Raw genomic sequence first — 16,397 nt, forward strand, 5'->3', positions numbered from 1 at the left:
ACTTGGCAACATCCGGAGATGTGCTTGTCACAACTTGCAGGGGAGATGCTGCTGGCATCCAGTAGGCAGAGGCCAGGGATACTGCTAAATACCTACAACAAGGAACTACGCGGCTCCACATGTCTCAGTGCTGAGGCTGAGAAACATGGCCTGGAGCAGAGGCTCTCAGTCCCAGCTGCAGGCTAAAATCCCCAGAGCTTTCCTAAACCCCAGTGCCCAGGCCATACCCCAGACCCAGGAAATCAGAATCTTGGGGAACAGAACTCAGACATCAGCCATTTTGAAAGCTCCCCAATGACTCCAAGCTGAGGACAAGCGGCCACTCTTCCTTGCTCACCATGTCCAGCAGTGGTACACGGGAAACGCACTGGGGCTATGGCCCAAGTTTTCGCTCCCCAGTGCCCACACAGCTATGGGTCTGCACACACTCCCTGCTACCTCAGTGAATCTGATGCAGGTGGCTGCCACTCATCCTTGGGAAAATGTTCTCAGGGTGCTTTTCTGATTAAGTGAAGAATCCTGTTCCCCAACCCACCACTCCCACACACAGCACAGACCTCAGGAATGGGAATAGAAATGGCTGACTTTAATCAGTCTATGAAATGAACCTCTTTTAGAGGCCAGGTAGGGGTGGGGGAGCCCTGCCACAGTGGGGCATGCTACTTCAGGCACAACTGAAGCAGAGAACTCTGAGAGAAACCAGTGGAAGGGTGGCAGGAGGGGGCAGGGGGGACTTAGAGTCAGCTTTCCCTGACTGGGTGAAAGTGGTTCCTGAGCCCACGCGGAGAGCCAGCCCCAGCCAGGTAGTGGGAGAAGCCTCCACGCCCCACAGCCACCCCATGTGACCACAGGGCAGCCCCACCCCTTCTTGGTCCTCTTCTTCTTCCTGCCCCATAGGGAGAAGCAGGTCCCTGAGCACACAGAGCCCAGCCCTTGCCCAAGCTGGGCCAGAGAGCGAAGCAGGAACTTAGACCTCAGTGACACTGCTGGCTCAGTCCCAGAAGCTCCCATGTTATCGGTGTTCCAGGCAGCACCCCAGGAAGGCGGAGGAGCAGGACGCTAGGCTGGCAAAAGCGGCTCCTGCCCGGGGCTGCAGGCAGTGTCCTTAGCAGGCTGGCCTTGCCACACCTCTCACACCGTCTTAACGTCCAGGGTTTGGGCCCGTGACAGGTTCTGGCGCTGGGCTTTGACCATATGCAGGCGCCTCCCATGCAGCGTGAACTGGGACCAGGTGAACAGCTGCAGCAGAGCACAGGTGATGGGCACCAGCACCAGCAGGTAGAAGCAGCCCTGGCGGAGTGTCGGGGCCTGCGCTGGGGGCGGGGCCGGGGGCTCTGGCCAGGGCTGGGCACTCCCCACAGGGGTCAGTGGGGGCTGGTGGAAGAGATCATGACCTAGGATGAGAGCATGAAGAATACAGTCAGCCCTGGTCTCCTCCAAAGTCCACAGAGCCACATCTCAAATGTCGCACGTACACATCCAAACCACAACTCTTGATTCCTCCCCCAAACTTGCTTCTCCTTGCTCTTGCCTTCTCGGGGAACCGCACCACCATCCACCCAATACCTCAAAGTCTTACTAGATTCCTCAGTTAACTTCACCACTCCCCAGCAGCCAATCCTTCACCTCCCCCAACTCCAACACACACCCAAACCCAAATACTTCTTCCCAACCCCTGGCCCCACCTGCTCCAAGCCTCCACTGCCTCTGCTACAGCCTTCCTGCAATCCATTCTCCATACAGCAGTCAGAGGGAACTTCAAAACAACGCAAATCAGACCATGCCACTCCCCTGCCTAAACCCCTCCCAATAGCTTCTGTTTGCACAGAGAAATATCCAAACTCTGCCCTGATCTACAGAGCCCTCATCCCCTAGCCACTCCGGATACCTCGGGCATTCACACTTGCCACTCCCTCTGTCTGGGATTCCGAGATCTCTCTAGACCAAATCCTTGCCATTCAGTTCATATCCTGCTGTCACCTCCTCGGAGAGACCTTCCTGGACTACACTAAGTAGCTTCTCAGTCACACGGTCTATTTTTCCCATGGCACTTACCACTACCTGCTATTCTCTTGTTTGGCTGTTTATTGCAACCCCTCCTCCAACTAGAGTATAAGCTCCATGATGGCAAAGATCTTGTCTGTCTTATTCATCGTTACCTCCTGAGAGGCACCTAGAGCAGCACCTGGCAGGGAAGGTATTCTAGACCTATTTGTTGAATGAATGAATGAACTATTGAAAGAACGGAAGAATCAGAGACCCAGTTCCCCCATGTGGGGAGAGGCAGAGGAGGGGTGGCAGCCCGGGGCGGCCCAGGCCCAGCCTCTGTCGGCTGGTTGCTATTCTCTCCCCTTACTGGACCTACAGCCCAGGCTTGCCAGCTGGTGTACCAGGTAAGCTGTGCCCCCTGGAGCCTTGAGAACCCCGTGCCAGCCCCCAGGCCCCACCTGTGTAGAAGCACAGCAGCCAGGTGCCCAGCAGTGGTGCGAAGGTCTGGCCTGGCTTGGTCACCAGGGCCACCATGCCAAAGAGAAGCGCGGAGGCCGCCTGCTTGCGGTGGTTCAGCACCAGGTCCTCGTCCACCAGGTCGGTGACCACCAAGGTCAACAGCTTACAGGTGCCCTCAGTGAAGACACGGTTGCTGCCAGCAGAGAGAGCGGGCCAGAATGAAGGGGTGAGACAGAGGGGTGAGGGTGAGGGAGGGCAAAGCATACCTGGCAATGAAGAGGCAGAGCAGGCCAGGGCGGTCGGGGCCAGCCAACAGCATAAGCAGGCTCAGGCCCAGCTTGAGCAGGAAGAGCCCCCGCACCACAGTGTAGACTCCCCAGCGCCGGCACAGGGGCAGGAAGTAGAGGTTGTTGAGATGGGGAGCGACGTAGGAGATGCCTGAAGAGAAGGGGTGAAGCCTCGTCAGGGGACACTGCCACAGCTCCCACTATCACCCACACTTTAAGATTCAGAATCAGAGTTTGCATTGATTGAACACTAACCATGTGCAGGCTCTGTGCTAAGAGCTTCATGTCCTTTTATTTAATCCTCACAATGCTTTAAGGTAAGTCTCATTATTATCCCTACTTTACAGACGAGAAATGTAGGACCAAAGAGATTAAATAGAAACACGAAAGGCCGCACAGTGAATAAGCAGAGTCAAGACGCACACTTGGGCCTGTCAGACTTAATCTTCACTGTTAACCAGCCACTGCACCACATTACCTCTGGGTGGCACCATCACCAAGAGGACCACCATGAGAGCAGCCCCACCCCTTCACACCCATAACAGGCTCCCGTCCCTTCCTCCAGAAAACAGAGCTGGGGGCTGCGGAGGTGCAACTTCTGCCACCTGGGCCCCAGCTGGAGAGGTGGCTGTGCCTGCAGCTGGGCTAGGGGTTTTGGGGTGCAAGCCTCTGTCCTTCTAGGCTGCCCGAGGCACCCACTCACCCAACAGGAAGGAGCCCATGGAGAGGGAGATGTGGTCTGACAACAGATGCTCCAGGAAGAGGGGGAAGAAGTTGCTGTTGAAATGGCAGTGAAAGACCTGCAACCCAACAGCAGCAGTGAGGAGGTGCAGGGAAGGGGGGTGCCGGGAACAGGGCGAAAGCCCACGGGAGAGCAGCAGGAGCAAGAGCAGCCTTTTATCCCCATGTCCCTCAACATGCAACATGCCAGAAAACCTAAAACCAAATTCCTGTTGCTTATCTAATTTTGCTAAAAGTTAGCAGGAATGATCAAATCGTCATTAGAAAAATTAAAAGTTTTTTATTTTTATTGAAAACACCTTAGTAAAAGAAGCTTAATGACATAAAAACAATCTACTTCTAAATTTGGCTAGCTTACATACTACATGTGTTTTAGGTGTGGCACTTGGTGTTTTAAAAAGATTGTCACAGAGTCCCCAAAGGGGCATCTCTTTTTTATATCCCCACTTTGCTGGTGAGGATGTGGCTGCCCAGAGAGACTGAGACCTGCCTAAGATCACACGGGGAGTTAGGAGCTCAGATGGTGCTAGAATCCAGTGTCCTAACTACCCAACCTGTGTTCCTGACATCAAATCACCCAGCAGTCCTCACTCGAGGGCCAGTATTGATTTCCCAGTTTTTGAGGAGCCTGTTCCCTTGAGTGAGGCATACTGTAGCCATCCTGGGTTGGGGTGAAAAGTGGGGGGACTGCTCCCATACCTGTACCAGGTCCATGCCCACGAACCACAGGAAGTTCCGGTGGTGTGCCAGCTGCCGGAGGTACTGGCCCAAGGTGATGCTGCCCGCCTCCTCACCGCCTGCAAGTGGCTCCTCTCCACACAGGCTACCGGGCAGAGGGGAGTCAAGAATGGCCCAGAGTTGGGCCACAGGGCAGCCACCATCAGGGGACCCAGGATTGAAATCACACCAGGTAGAGTGCTGGTGGGATCCTGGAGAGCTGGGGCTGACTACTCACCTGCCATCCACGGCCAGGGCTGGGTACCCTGGATCCCTGCCAGCTGCCTCAACCCGCCGCTTCAGCAGCCGTGTGGCCCCCACAAAGCCCAGCCCAGAGCCAGCGGCCAGTGCCACGCAGAAGACGCGGAAAGAAGAGAAGTCCTCTTTGTCCCAGAAGGCATAGGAGGCAAAGACAGAGAGGGAGCCAGCCGCACTGAAGAGGGAGCAGTAGAAGTTGAGGTGGGTGCGGTCGTGGGCTGAGAGGGCCAGGTCAGCCAGCAAGGCGTGATGGTGCAGGTCCACGAGCGTCAGGAAGCCATCATAGAGGCACAGGCACAGCAAGAACTGCAGGCCAGCTGGGGCCCAGGGCACCCAGAACGCCAGGAATGACAGTGCCAGCAGCGGCCCGTGCCAGCCCAGTGCCCGCACCCGTGCCAGCACCACGGCCCTCGAGGATAGCCCGGTGCCCAACCTGCCAGGGAGAGGAGGGCTGTTGGGAGATGCCCTCAGAGCCTTGGCAGGCCCCAGTTCCCCCTGCCCCAAAGGAAGGACAGAGGCCCAGAGTGTGAGACTCACACAGGGTGAGACTCTCACAAGGTGGCGCCACTGAGCCCCGAGTCCTCAGCCTCCAACTTAGGAAGCACAACTCACCACTGGGTACACTCTTTTCTCTGCTCCCTTGCCAGCCTGCCAGGGCTGATGGCCAAAGGGTGGGGGATACCCATTTCTCAGTGCTAGGGGCAGTGATGGACCCAAGCAGGGATGGGGTGAAAGAATCTGCCAGAAGCAGCAGAGGGTGTTTGCTGTACAGTGCCCAGTTCTGAGTGCCCTACAAGCCAAGCTGGGGTGAATTTCTCCCCCAGGAGAGCAAAGCAACAGTTGGTCCAGGCCACTTCTCCAACCCGGACACAGCCTGCCCTGACCCTGGGGAAGGGAGGAAGCCTGGACGACAGCTGAAAATAGTCTCCCTTTTTTTCTCCACCCAAACACAGGCAGGGGTCCTCCAGCACTGCGGTAGGGTGGGGTGGGACTGGACCAGTTATGAGCCAACCCCAGGACACAAACCGGGGCTGGGAGCTGAGGAACTGACGGTCACTCAGCCAGCCGAAGAGGGGGTCATTGAGGCTGTTCCAGAGGAGAAACACCGTCTGTAGGCAGAGGGGAGACGGGGCAGGTGGGCTCCGGGCAGCTCCTCTCCAGGCCTTTCCCTACCCCAGCCTGCTCGCCACCCCTCAAAGATGACTCCAGCTTTCCTGCCTGCAAATCTTTGCTCAGGTCAGTCCCTCTGCTAAAACCCCCTCTACCAGCCACTGCCCCAATCAAACTCCCACCCATCCAGGGCCCAGCTGGTAAATGCAACCAGCTGATAAATTAATATATGTGAATATATTTTATTACATATATGAACACACAGAACAGTGCCTGGCTCACAGGACAGTGGCCAGGGGTGCTGGTGTAATCCCCACTGAGGAGGAGTCATCAAAGCTTCCAGCTCCAGCTTTTCTTGCTGAGTCTTGGTAGGCAACCTGGCCCACCCCATGCTCCTGACCAGGGGTCCCTGTACTGCAATCTGCCCAGCTCCCCTGGGCTGGCCCCCCAGCACTGGCCTACCTCTCCAACCCAGAAGGCAGCTTTGTTGATCTTGTACACTGAGACAAAGGTGTCCACGTAGTAAAGCAGGAACACGTTGTGCAGGACAGAGATGAAGAGGGCCAGGGAGCCATAGACCACGGCTGTGGGCAGGCCCAACAACCAGGCCTGGGGCCTGCCCAGCCCCATGGCTGCCAGCCCAGCCTCAGCCCCGGGAGAACTGAGGAGTGCTCATGGCCATGGGCAGTCTGGCCATCCTTGTCTCTGGGGAAGAAGAAGCCAGTTAGCTGCAGGGATCAGAGCCAGCTCTGTTCCTAACCCCAGATGTCTGAGTCATTTAAAAACTCATTTCCACTGGGAGAAAGTTTGTGCGTAAAACAAAGCTGGGGAATCATTAATGACGCAGAGCTGAAACAATGCTGGGCTAGATACCACCACCCGGGAGCAACCCAAGGAAGCTGATAAAGGCGTGGGAAGGGAAGGCAGGCATCCAACAAGTGCTGAGCCAGGTCGTGTGCTGGGCAGTGTGCTCAGTATCTTCTTTCATCCAGACTATCCAACCTTAACGGTCCAGACATAACAACCCTGGGCTTGGGCACATGATGTACCTACAGTGTAACCTCAGGCAAGCTGCTTAACCCAAGCCTGTCTCCACTTCTGTAAGAGGGAAAAGGGGACGATCATGACTACTCTGCAGAGGAATGCAAGGATTAAGTAAGACAACTCAGAGAAAGTGCTCAATAAATGGATGTTGGTGGTGTCATTATTATCTTTATAAAATCCCTACAAAGTTTATAGCACTATTACAGTGTTATAGGAGAGCAACGCCAAGCTCAGAGATGTTAAGTAATTTGCCCAATGTCACACAGCAGAAAAGTAGCAGATGGAACCCTGGCCTGTCTGGCTCCAAAGCCTTTTCTGCCACTTGACCTCCCAAACTGGGCTCCTGTGAACTGCTGGGTGGAATGGAGAAAGCTGCTGTGATGTCAGGTTCCAGAGGTTTATAACAATGATAAGATGCGATAAGAGTCCAGAACTGCTTACACACTTTGATTCCAGAAATTCCAGTTGAAGGAACTAATCCCAAAGGAACGTGTAGAGAGATGTTCGTGGCAGCAACATTAATAAAGAGCAAAAAGTTGGACACAGCCCAAGAAGGCAACAAAGGGACTGGCTCGGCAAGCCCAATGCTCTCCAGAAAGGGCAATCACGTGGGCGACCTCCACACATGGGACAGAAACTCAAGAACATGTTACATGAAGAGAGAACAAAGGACAGCAAGGGTGCATGGCTTCCAACCAGGCCGACTCGTGCACAGCCTGGCAGGCTAGACGGACCATGAGTGGGAAAGGAAATAAAAGTCGGATTTTTACTAGAGCAGCGCTTCTCAAAGTGTAATGTGCTTTCAAGTCACCTGGGGACTTTGTCAAAATGTAGATTTTGACTCAGTAGGTCTGGGGAGGAATCTGAGATTCTGCATTTCTAATCCAGGTGATGTCCCAGGTGACACCGAGACTGCTGGTCCATGACCACACGCTGAGCAGCGGGGCATTAAGTCTATCTGTCTCTTATTTTAGACTCAAAGTTGCTGTTCTCTTTTCAGAAAAATAACCTCATGTGTGCTTATCTGACCCCCAGAGGGAAGCTATGGGGTCTTCCTTCTCTCAAACTCCCTGTTGCAAGTTGAATTGTGTCTCCAAAAAAGATATGTTCAAGTCCTAACCCCTAGTACCAGTAACTGTGACCTTATTTGGAAATAGGATCTTTACAGATGTACCCAAGTTAAGATGAGGTCAGACTGAATTAGGATGGGCCCTAATCCAATGGCTGGTATCCTTATAAGGAAACAGAAATTTGGACAAGAGACAGACATACACAAAGAGAAGACGGCCATGTGAAGACGAAGGCAGAAACTGGAGTGATGCAGCTACAAGTCAAGGAGCGCCAAGGATTGCAGGCAACCACAAGAAGCTAGGAAGACGTGAGGAAGGCTTCTCCCCCAGAGCCCCCGGAGGGAGCGTGACCCTGCAGACGTCTTGATTTCAGACTTCTACCCTCCAGAACTATGAGAGAATAAATTTGGGTTGTTTTAAGCCACCTGGTTTGTGGTAACTTGTCACAGCAGCCCAGGAAACATACACATCTCCAGGGGCTGTTCCTCTGCGAGTCCTCGTGACCCAAGCCTGCCCATGGGCCTCATCTACATTTCTGTGCACACACACTCACACACGGAGCCAAAACTTCTGTTTCCCATCAGGGTCAGGGCTTGGAGAGCCAACTTCAGCCCCAGTACAAGAGTAATGACCCACAGGACCTGTCCTTGCCCCATCACCCACCAGGGGTCCCCATCCCTGCCCAGCCTTCAAGAGCCTCTGCAATCCCGCCTCTCCCAGGCTGTCTAGGCCAGCTTCCCTTGGGTCTTCAAGCCACCCTCTCCTCTGGCCAGGCCTTTGTTCTTGCTAGCGCCTCCCACCAGAAACACCCCCCCCCCCCATCTCCTCATCTCCAATGTCACTCATCCTTCAGGAGCCAGCGCTGTGTCCAGACCTTCTCTCACTCCTTAGGTGCTCACTGATGCCTCCTGCCCCCACTCCAACCTGACTGTGGGGTCTTTGAGGACAGGGCTTGGGTCTTGGCCCTCTATCTCCCTCTCAGGGAGAATGGGTTGACTCGACAACTCTTGCTGTGGGAGGGACTGGCTGGTAGAGAAAGAGGCTCTGAGGGGAGAATAAGGAGGGAATCTCACTGGGATCTCTCAGGGTCACTGGAAGCTGAGTGCAATCACTCAAGAGAGCTGTATGCAGCCCCACCCCCCACCCCTGGACCAGTCTATGCCTAGTGGTGGGAGAACGAGAGGAGAAGTGGACAAAACTACCTGAAACCAGCCATTAAGTCTGTGAGAATCTTCCCTGGGCCACAGTGATGCTACCTTGCCCCAAAGCAGGAGGACGGCCAGGTGGTCTCTCCCTGGGGCCCTTGAGCCCGAGGGAACATTTAGTGGAAAATGCTTCTCTTTTTTCACAGCTTTATTGAGGTATAACTGACATACAATAATCTTCACATATTCAAAGTGTGCAGTCTCATCAGTTTTAACATATGTATGCACCTGTGAAACCATCACCACAACTGAGACCACGAACAGATCCGTCACCCTAAAGCTTCCTCGGCACTTTCTAAGTAATGTAGTGGAAAGAAGACACACTGGAGGTCCTGAAGTCCTGACTCTCCCATTGAACTACCTGGAAGACCTGGAGCAACTTGCTTAACCTCTCTATGCCTGTTTCTTGATCTGCAGTGGGGGGCCAACCTTCCTAAAGCTATTGTTAGCCGTCAACAGAAGATACTCTAAAGCTCTTGGCACGGTAAATGCGGTGAGCACTCTAGACATTATTACCATCAAACCTCTCAGGCCTTCCATCCCCACCTCACAGGATGGGGCGGGGATTAATTATGTACACAATGTACACCTCTGTTACTATCCTTAACCCAGGTCACTTTCTCTGATTCCCCAGGGCCTTTCAGAACTCCCCCACCTCACCTCCGAAGCCTTTGGCCAAGGAAGTGAAGCACCCTCCCCCACCTCCCCACCCTCTACCCAGATGTCCAGTGACCAGCCCCGGTTGCTGTGGAAGGCGAACCCTGCAGGCAAGGTCCCCAGCTTCCACAGTTGGCTTCCTGCACTCTGGGGCAACAGTAGAAGGAAACCTCAAAGGGTGGTGAGAATGGAAAGGGTATGACTTTTGCTATCAGAAGGGCCTAGGTTTAAATCCAACTGCACTTCCTACTGAGTATAACCTCAGGCAAGTCACTTAACGTGTCTGTAAAATGGGGGTAATAAGGCCTATCATTACAGGGGTGCATGAAGGATTAAACTAAAGTCCAGGAAGCCCAGAGTACTGTGCCCATCACACGGAAGATGTTCAGAAACTGGCTTTTTCTTGGGCTCACTTAGATCAAGGCAGGAGCAGGGGAATATCCTGCCCCTTCCCATGGTAAAGCAGTTCAAGAGAAATGACAGGGTACGAAAACGAAAGTCAGAAGAAGAGGGCCTGCAAGGAGCAGGAAGACATATGATGTTCTGGAGTGCCAGAGACTAACCCCGACCACAGACCAGAGCTGCAGGCAAAGCCAGCTGTCGAAGTAAGTCTCTGCCCGGGAGAGGGAGCTGGTGGAGGAGTGTGCAGGGCACTCCAGCGGTTCCTCTTCCGGATTGTGCTCCTCTAGCAGGAAACACCTTCTCCTACTAGCCCTCCCCACCCTCAATCCACCTCAACAGAGAACAGCCCTGCCTCTCCTGGGCAGGAACAGCTTGGAGCCCACACCAGCCTAGCCGTACAACCTAGGTGAGATATCCTGTAACCTGTAACCAGCTCCACCCCAACCTGACACCTTGCAGGAGAGCCTGCTGAAGGCCCCCACAGCCTATCCCTGCCCCTCTGCTGGTATGTCCCAGTTATGTGGCCTTGAGCCAGCCACTCCCTCCCTGGGCCTCAGTCTCCTCATCCATCAAGTGGGGACAATAATGCCAACCTCTGAGAGTGCTGCGAGGCTGAAATGCAAAAGGTATATAAAGCAGCAAGCATAGTACCTGGCACATGGAAGAACTTCAATAGACAGTAGCTATTAATATTATTCTTGCCCATGTCTCTGAAGCTTGGTTTCACGATCTTTAAAGGGTTCCAGTCAGTGTCTCCTTCTGCCAAATCCATGATTGAAGTTCTCTTTCCAGGATCCAACAATGATGCCTCTCACCGGCTGGTATATTCTGCCCTCCCTCAAATTCTTTTTTAAATGCTACCTCTACACCTTTGTTCATGCTGTTCCTTCCACCTAAAATACCCTAGATGTAACTACAGTCATGCGTCCCTTAACGACAGGGATATGTTCTGAGAAATGTGTTGTTAGGCAATTTTGTCGCTGTAGGAACGACATAGAGTGTACTTACACGAACTAGATGGCACAGCCTACTACTCACCTAGGCTATATGGTACTAATCTTATGGGACCACCGTCTTATATGCGGTCTGTCATTGACTGAAATGTTATTACGCGGCGCATGACTGTACATACCATTTCTCAGGCATTTAGGACACTCCCGGCTTTTATATCCATCATCAGAAATCTTTACAACTCTCGTTACTATTTCCGTCCTCATTTTATAAATGAAGAAACCAAGGCTCTGCAGCTTAAATAACTGGCCCAAAACCACAGAGCTATTACGTGCTGGAGCCAAGATTCAAAACAGGTGTTTCTGACTAAAAAAATCTCAGCATTTCTACGTCACTATGCCCACCCTCCACCACTATCTTACCAAATCCTGATGAATCAAGGCCCAGTTCAGTGGCACAAGCCTTCCCCAGTACACCTAGTCAGGTGTCCTCTCCCCTTTTCGGGTCCCGTGACTCCTGTATCAGCATCTAAATGCCTCCCTTGCCTTCCTCCAGCCCCCAAGCTCCATAATGACAGGGCCAGGTCAGACTGGCCCCCAATTTCTGCTCCCTGCCTCCACCAGGCTTCTTCACCACACAGTAGGTGCTGGGTCAATTTGTCCCTAAAAGGCCAATATGGGCACCCTCAACCCTAGGGAAGAGCAGTAGACATAGGAGGAGTGTCACCCCCAGATCCCACTGTGCCCCTCAGCAGTGCCTTCTGCTTGGCTGTGGGAGTCACAGAGAGGCAACCTGGGGAACCTTGAGGTGCCCTGCCGAGTAAAACATGTCCAGCAAGGCAACAGGTGTACAAAGAGGAATAGTGATAATAACAAAAAGTAACATTTATTAACCTTTTACCATGTGCCCAGCACTATGCTAAGGAAAAGAGAAACAATATGGTAAGAAAGCTCAGAACAAGGAGGTAGAAAGACACCAGATCAGGAAGGGTCTTGTAAACAACACACAAGAGTCTCCCCTCTTCACCCCATCAGGGTACTGGGAGATAAAGAACTAGAAAGGGATGGAAATAGCATCTCTCTGACTTCTAAGCCAACCTTTGGCGGGGGTGGGGGTTGGGGGGGGAATGCTGATGGATTTGGTGAAGGAAACCAAAAATGCCATACAGGGCGAGGGGCATCAGAAGGAGGGTGGGTGTTTGCTTCCAAATCCTTTCAGAAGAACTAAAGACTGTATGAGACGCAGTTAGAGCAGAGGGAAAAGGCTACTAATAAGCATAATTTGGAGTTGGGAACCCTGGGTCAGATCTGAATCTTACCACTAAGTAGCCATCTGAAAGTTTGTTGCTACGTCTTTGAAGCAGGATAAAATTCCACTCCCTGCCTGTCCTCAGGGGTATCAAATGCAGCTGAAAGGTATACTACCCTACACAAACACTAGGTGTATCCTTTTCTCAACAAGCAGCTGACTTCTGAATTGTCTGCTGTGTTTCCTGTTTCACAGCCGGAGTCTTGTCTCCCCACCCAGTCTCCCCACAGCAGGGTCCAGCCCACCTTCCACCCCACTACTAAAGGGCCCGTCCTCCTCCTCAGGCAAGAAACGGACTTTCACCTTATTGGAGGAGGGACGTTTTCCCTCCCCGTCCTGGGCAGGTTACTACAACAGTACTGGCGGCTCAGCAACTTCCCCCAAGGACCGCCCGCCCCTCCCATGCCACTGAGCAGTCTGGGGTCACCCCACGAGGGATTTACTCAGTAGCTGGCGCTGAAACATGTGGTGGTCCTTCAGCCCGTGTGCACTTTAAGATCACCTGAGAAGCTGCCGGTATTATCACACCGAGGCCCAAGCCTCACCCCTGACCAATTAAATCGCAATTTGCAGGGGTGGGGCCCAGTATCATCGTTGTTCTTTTAAAGCTCCTCAAGTGGTTCTACTACGCCACCAGGGTTAAGAGCCATCATGTTAATGAACTTGATCCCGACCTGAAGCCTCCCGCGACCCCAACCCCAGGGAGCCCTTCTGCAAGGATTCCACCCTCGCCCCTTGAGCCCAAGCTTCTCCCACCCAGACTCTCAACCCACAACCTGACCACCTCAGGGACCCCCGCAGACAGGCCCCAGGACTCCCAGAACGGACAGCATTCCTGTGCCCCCCGGGTCTGTCCTTTGTGTCTGACGGGTCCCCGGTCCGGCCCGCTCCTGCCCCCAGCCCCGGCCGCGTGCCAGCCCCTCACCGCAATCGTGACAGCGAAGCTTAATTCCGCGGCCGCCAGGAGCCAGGTGCGAGCCGCTGCGCCTGCGCACACGCCGCCGGCCGCTTCCCCAGCCTCTCCCTCCGCCCTCGCCCAGCGATTGGCTCCGCGCGGCTCCGGGACCGCCGCCCGGCAGGTGCCCACGCCCGAGGCTGCCGCCGCCATGTTTGTCATGGGCTCTTGCCCTTAGGGACCAAGAGGAGACAGTGGACTCCAGCAAGAAGAGGGTAGGTTGCCTGGATTCCTGACCGGCTAACCCCCTCTGAAATGACTGAAGTGTCCTTTCAGTTCAAATCAAGTTTTTTCTGAGCGCCCCGTTCCGCTCCCCCGTCCCTCCTTAATTCGGAGATCGAAGAGAGCTCGGCACCTTCCTTCAAGCCTTGTGGTCTGACTGGATACACTGCTGAGGCCGATAAGGAGATGGCAGTGGCACGACCTGGGACTCCCTGTTGCTGAATTATGCGTCCTTCAAGAGTAGACAGGCCAAGCGTGAGCTGTGGGCATCAGGGCTCAGGCCAGAGGCGCCAGACCCTGAGAGAACAACCATGCAGCCCAACCTCCTCGTATTGATAATAGTAATAGTAAAATATAAGGAGTACGGAGCTTTTACTCTGTGCCCTGTACTGTGTGAAGCACTCTACGTGCTTATGATCTTGTTGTGTCCTCACATCATCCCTTCGAGGTCGGTGCCATTTTCCTCATTTTACAGATAAGGAAACTGAGGCTCAGAGAGTTTCAGTGACTTCCACACAACAAGCAAGAGGCCCATACAGCTGGAACTCAGCTCTCCTGACTCCCAGAACAGGAGTCTTTCCTCTTCCTCTCCCAGCCCAGGCCCTCAAAGTTGTGTTTTGCTCAGTCTAGTCTGTGGAGGATGTCCCATGTCTTCTCCCAGGCCTGTAAACCTTGTTAGTTTCCAGACAATCAAACAGGACACACTCCAAACCTGCTGTTTCCCTCCCCTGGGAGGCAGGGGAACGAGCATAGCCTTTGGCTTCTGGGGGACCTGAGACTCAGTCCCCTAGCCCCACTGCTTCTTTGTTAAAGGGTCCCTCCTTTTGTGAGCCTCTGTCTTATGCCTTACAGGGATTTTGTGGGCATTAAATGGGAAACGGGTGGAAGAGGTTTTCGAACTTTTGGCCCTTACCCCTTTGTTGATTGTCAACAAGAATATTGTTCTCGGGGCTGGCCTGGTGGTGTAGTGGCTAAAGTTCGCACATTCCGCTTCAGTGGTCCAGGGTTCGCCAGTTCGGATCCTGGGTGCGGACCTATGCAGCGCCTGTCAAGCCATGCTGTCACAGGCGTCCCACATATAAAGTAGAGGAAGATGGGCACGGATGTTAGCTCATGGCCAGTCTTCCTCAGGAAAAAGAGGAGGATTGGCAGTAGGTGTTAGCTCAGGGCTAATCTTCCTCAAAAAAAAAAAAAAAAAGAATATTGTTCTCTTCCTCCTTCCTGACAATCTGGTAAAGGGCCCACCCACAGCAAATGGCCCATGCAAGAGCCCAGAAGCTAGAGTCTGTTCAACCAGTTCCTGGGGAGCCCCCAGGGATCCCATGAACCTTGCCCCCAGCATCCATCTCCCACAGTCTATCTCATTTCCCTCCTCCCCAATCCTGCCCCTTCAGACCCTTTTCTTACTTCCTATGTCCCCCCTAAGCCACACACACATCACCTCTCTTCTAGACTTCAAGCAATTGCAGGAACCCTTCTTGCTCCAGAAAGTTCTCCTGACTAGAAGGAAGGTCACCATTTCTCCTCCATCCCTACCCCTTACCCACATCTGTACTTTCCTGGCTGTGAGTATAGACAGCAGGTAAACCCACCATTCAGCATGGAGTCTGGCACACTAGGGCCTCTGTAGATTGACTAAAGGGGTCCCCCTGCCTTTCCATCTCTGGCCAGCATGTGCCTTTATTTCAGAACAAACCCTAAGTCTTTACCTAGCCCTTCCTGGGTGTCCAGTTGGGAATGGGGGAACGGGGAGGGCTACAAAGGGGCAGAATGGATGTGACCTAATAGGAAATATTTTGGCTATGTTGAACTTAATACACCATGGTTAGACTCTGAGGTCCCTCAGCCCTCTGATTTTACAGACAGTGTAACCAGTTATCCTTTTATGTCAGCACCAGGGCCGGGCCTTGTGATTATCTCTGATTTCCCTTCCCAGCTGCCAAGCACAGACCTAACTGGGAGGGGACATGGGGTGCAACTGAAGGACATATCACATGCCTTCTTGAGATGTATCAGACTCCCTGGATCATGGGACAGATAAATCCACAAGCACTCTGTCTCCTTGAAATTCTCTCTTCCCTTGGCTTCTGACGTCTCTGATCTAGGTTCCACCACTCCTCTTCACTCTCCTTCACTGGGTCACTTTTTCCCAGGGCTTTCTAAACACGGAGGGAGGGTCCCCCAAGTTTCCATTTTCAATACTCTTTTCATTTATTCACTAAAACTTTCCAGACCATAGACTATATGGGGTAAAATGGACTTCAGAAACAAGATTGCTGCCATGAAAAGGAATAAGTGGAACCCAACAAACTGGCAGCCATGGTGACAGTGTGATATGGGCCAAGGGTAGCAGGTGTTTTGGTAACTTCACCTGCTACTTTTCTCTTTATGACTAACCACCCTCCCTCCTTCAGCCTGAATATAAAACTGCTTGCTGGACAGGTCCCCAGATGCCCCACCTGAACTCACCACTCCCTTAACTTCCAATTGCCCACTAGTGTTTTTTAATTTCCAGGATTGCCAGGCAGCCAAGCCAAAAGCATGTGCATCTGCCTCTATCCTACCATCTCCATCCAGGCAGTTATATGGGATCAAGTCCAGGCGAATCTGCTCCCACCTCTTTCCCATCCCCTGCACCTGTTTTGGTTGTCACTTTTCCTGGGTTAATGTGAGAACTTCCTCCAAGACTGCCTTCCAGCCTCTCTCTCACCCCAATCTATCCTCTACTTTGCCCACAACTGAGCTTCTGATTAACTCAGGTTGCTGAATTTTGAAATTTTTCATAATAAAATGCTGAGAGAAAAACATGCAGGGGTGTATCATGGATGCAAGCAACAGAAGACTCCACTCAAGCTAGATTAAACAAAAAAGGAATTTATTGGTTCGTGTAACTTTAAAGTCCAGGACTCAAACGATGTAATCAGGACCCAATTTCTCTCTCTGTCCCCTGGCTCCACTTCTTCTGTGGCTCCATGCTCAGTCAGGCCTTCACCTCTCAATCCAGAATGCTTTCTTTCAGACT

The 16,397-nt window shown here is 53.0% G+C and overlaps 1 protein-coding gene across 4 annotated transcripts; it reads right to left on the minus strand.

Annotated features, from left to right (window-relative positions):
* Window positions 1-565: 565 nt before the first annotated feature.
* Window positions 566-13,243, minus strand: MFSD13A (major facilitator superfamily domain containing 13A). 4 transcript variants are annotated; one of them, XM_023640281.2, is made up of 10 exons: window positions 13,124-13,243; window positions 6,024-6,266; window positions 5,478-5,560; window positions 4,432-4,884; window positions 4,176-4,299; window positions 3,439-3,535; window positions 2,715-2,886; window positions 2,448-2,641; window positions 1,686-1,756; window positions 566-1,394 (listed from the first exon to the last, which is right to left on the minus strand). In XM_023640281.2, exons 2-10 carry the CDS (start codon window positions 6,189-6,191, stop codon window positions 1,365-1,367), a joined length of 1,392 nt encoding a protein of 463 aa, XP_023496049.1. In that variant the 5' UTR covers window positions 6,192-6,266; window positions 13,124-13,243; the 3' UTR covers window positions 566-1,364. The 4 variants fall into 4 exon arrangements, with proteins under 4 accessions (XP_023496049.1, XP_001498876.1, XP_070077974.1 ...); XM_001498826.6 differs by lacking the exon at window positions 1,686-1,756; XM_070221873.1 differs by lacking the exons at window positions 1,686-1,756; window positions 5,478-5,560.
* Window positions 13,244-16,397: the final 3,154 nt, after the last annotated feature.

Source organism: Equus caballus, chromosome 1 (assembly GCF_041296265.1).
Source record: "Equus caballus isolate H_3958 breed thoroughbred chromosome 1, TB-T2T, whole genome shotgun sequence".
In the NCBI taxonomy this organism is placed as follows: Eukaryota; Metazoa; Chordata; class Mammalia; order Perissodactyla; family Equidae; genus Equus; species Equus caballus.

Bases quoted from the DNA above. Each gene is read 5' to 3' on its own strand.
- MFSD13A (XM_001498826.6), bottom strand. From the start codon at position 6,191: ATGGGGCTGGGCAGGCCCCAGGCCTGGTTGTTGGGCCTGCCCACAGCC. The intron at 5,561-6,023 runs GTAGGCCAGTGC...CTCTGCCTACAG, and splicing joins CTGCCTTCTGGGTTGGAGAG to ACGGTGTTTCTCCTCTGGAA. The intron at 2,887-3,438 runs GTGAGTGGGTGC...CCTTCTCTTCAG, and splicing joins CATGGGCTCCTTCCTGTTGG to GCATCTCCTACGTCGCTCCC.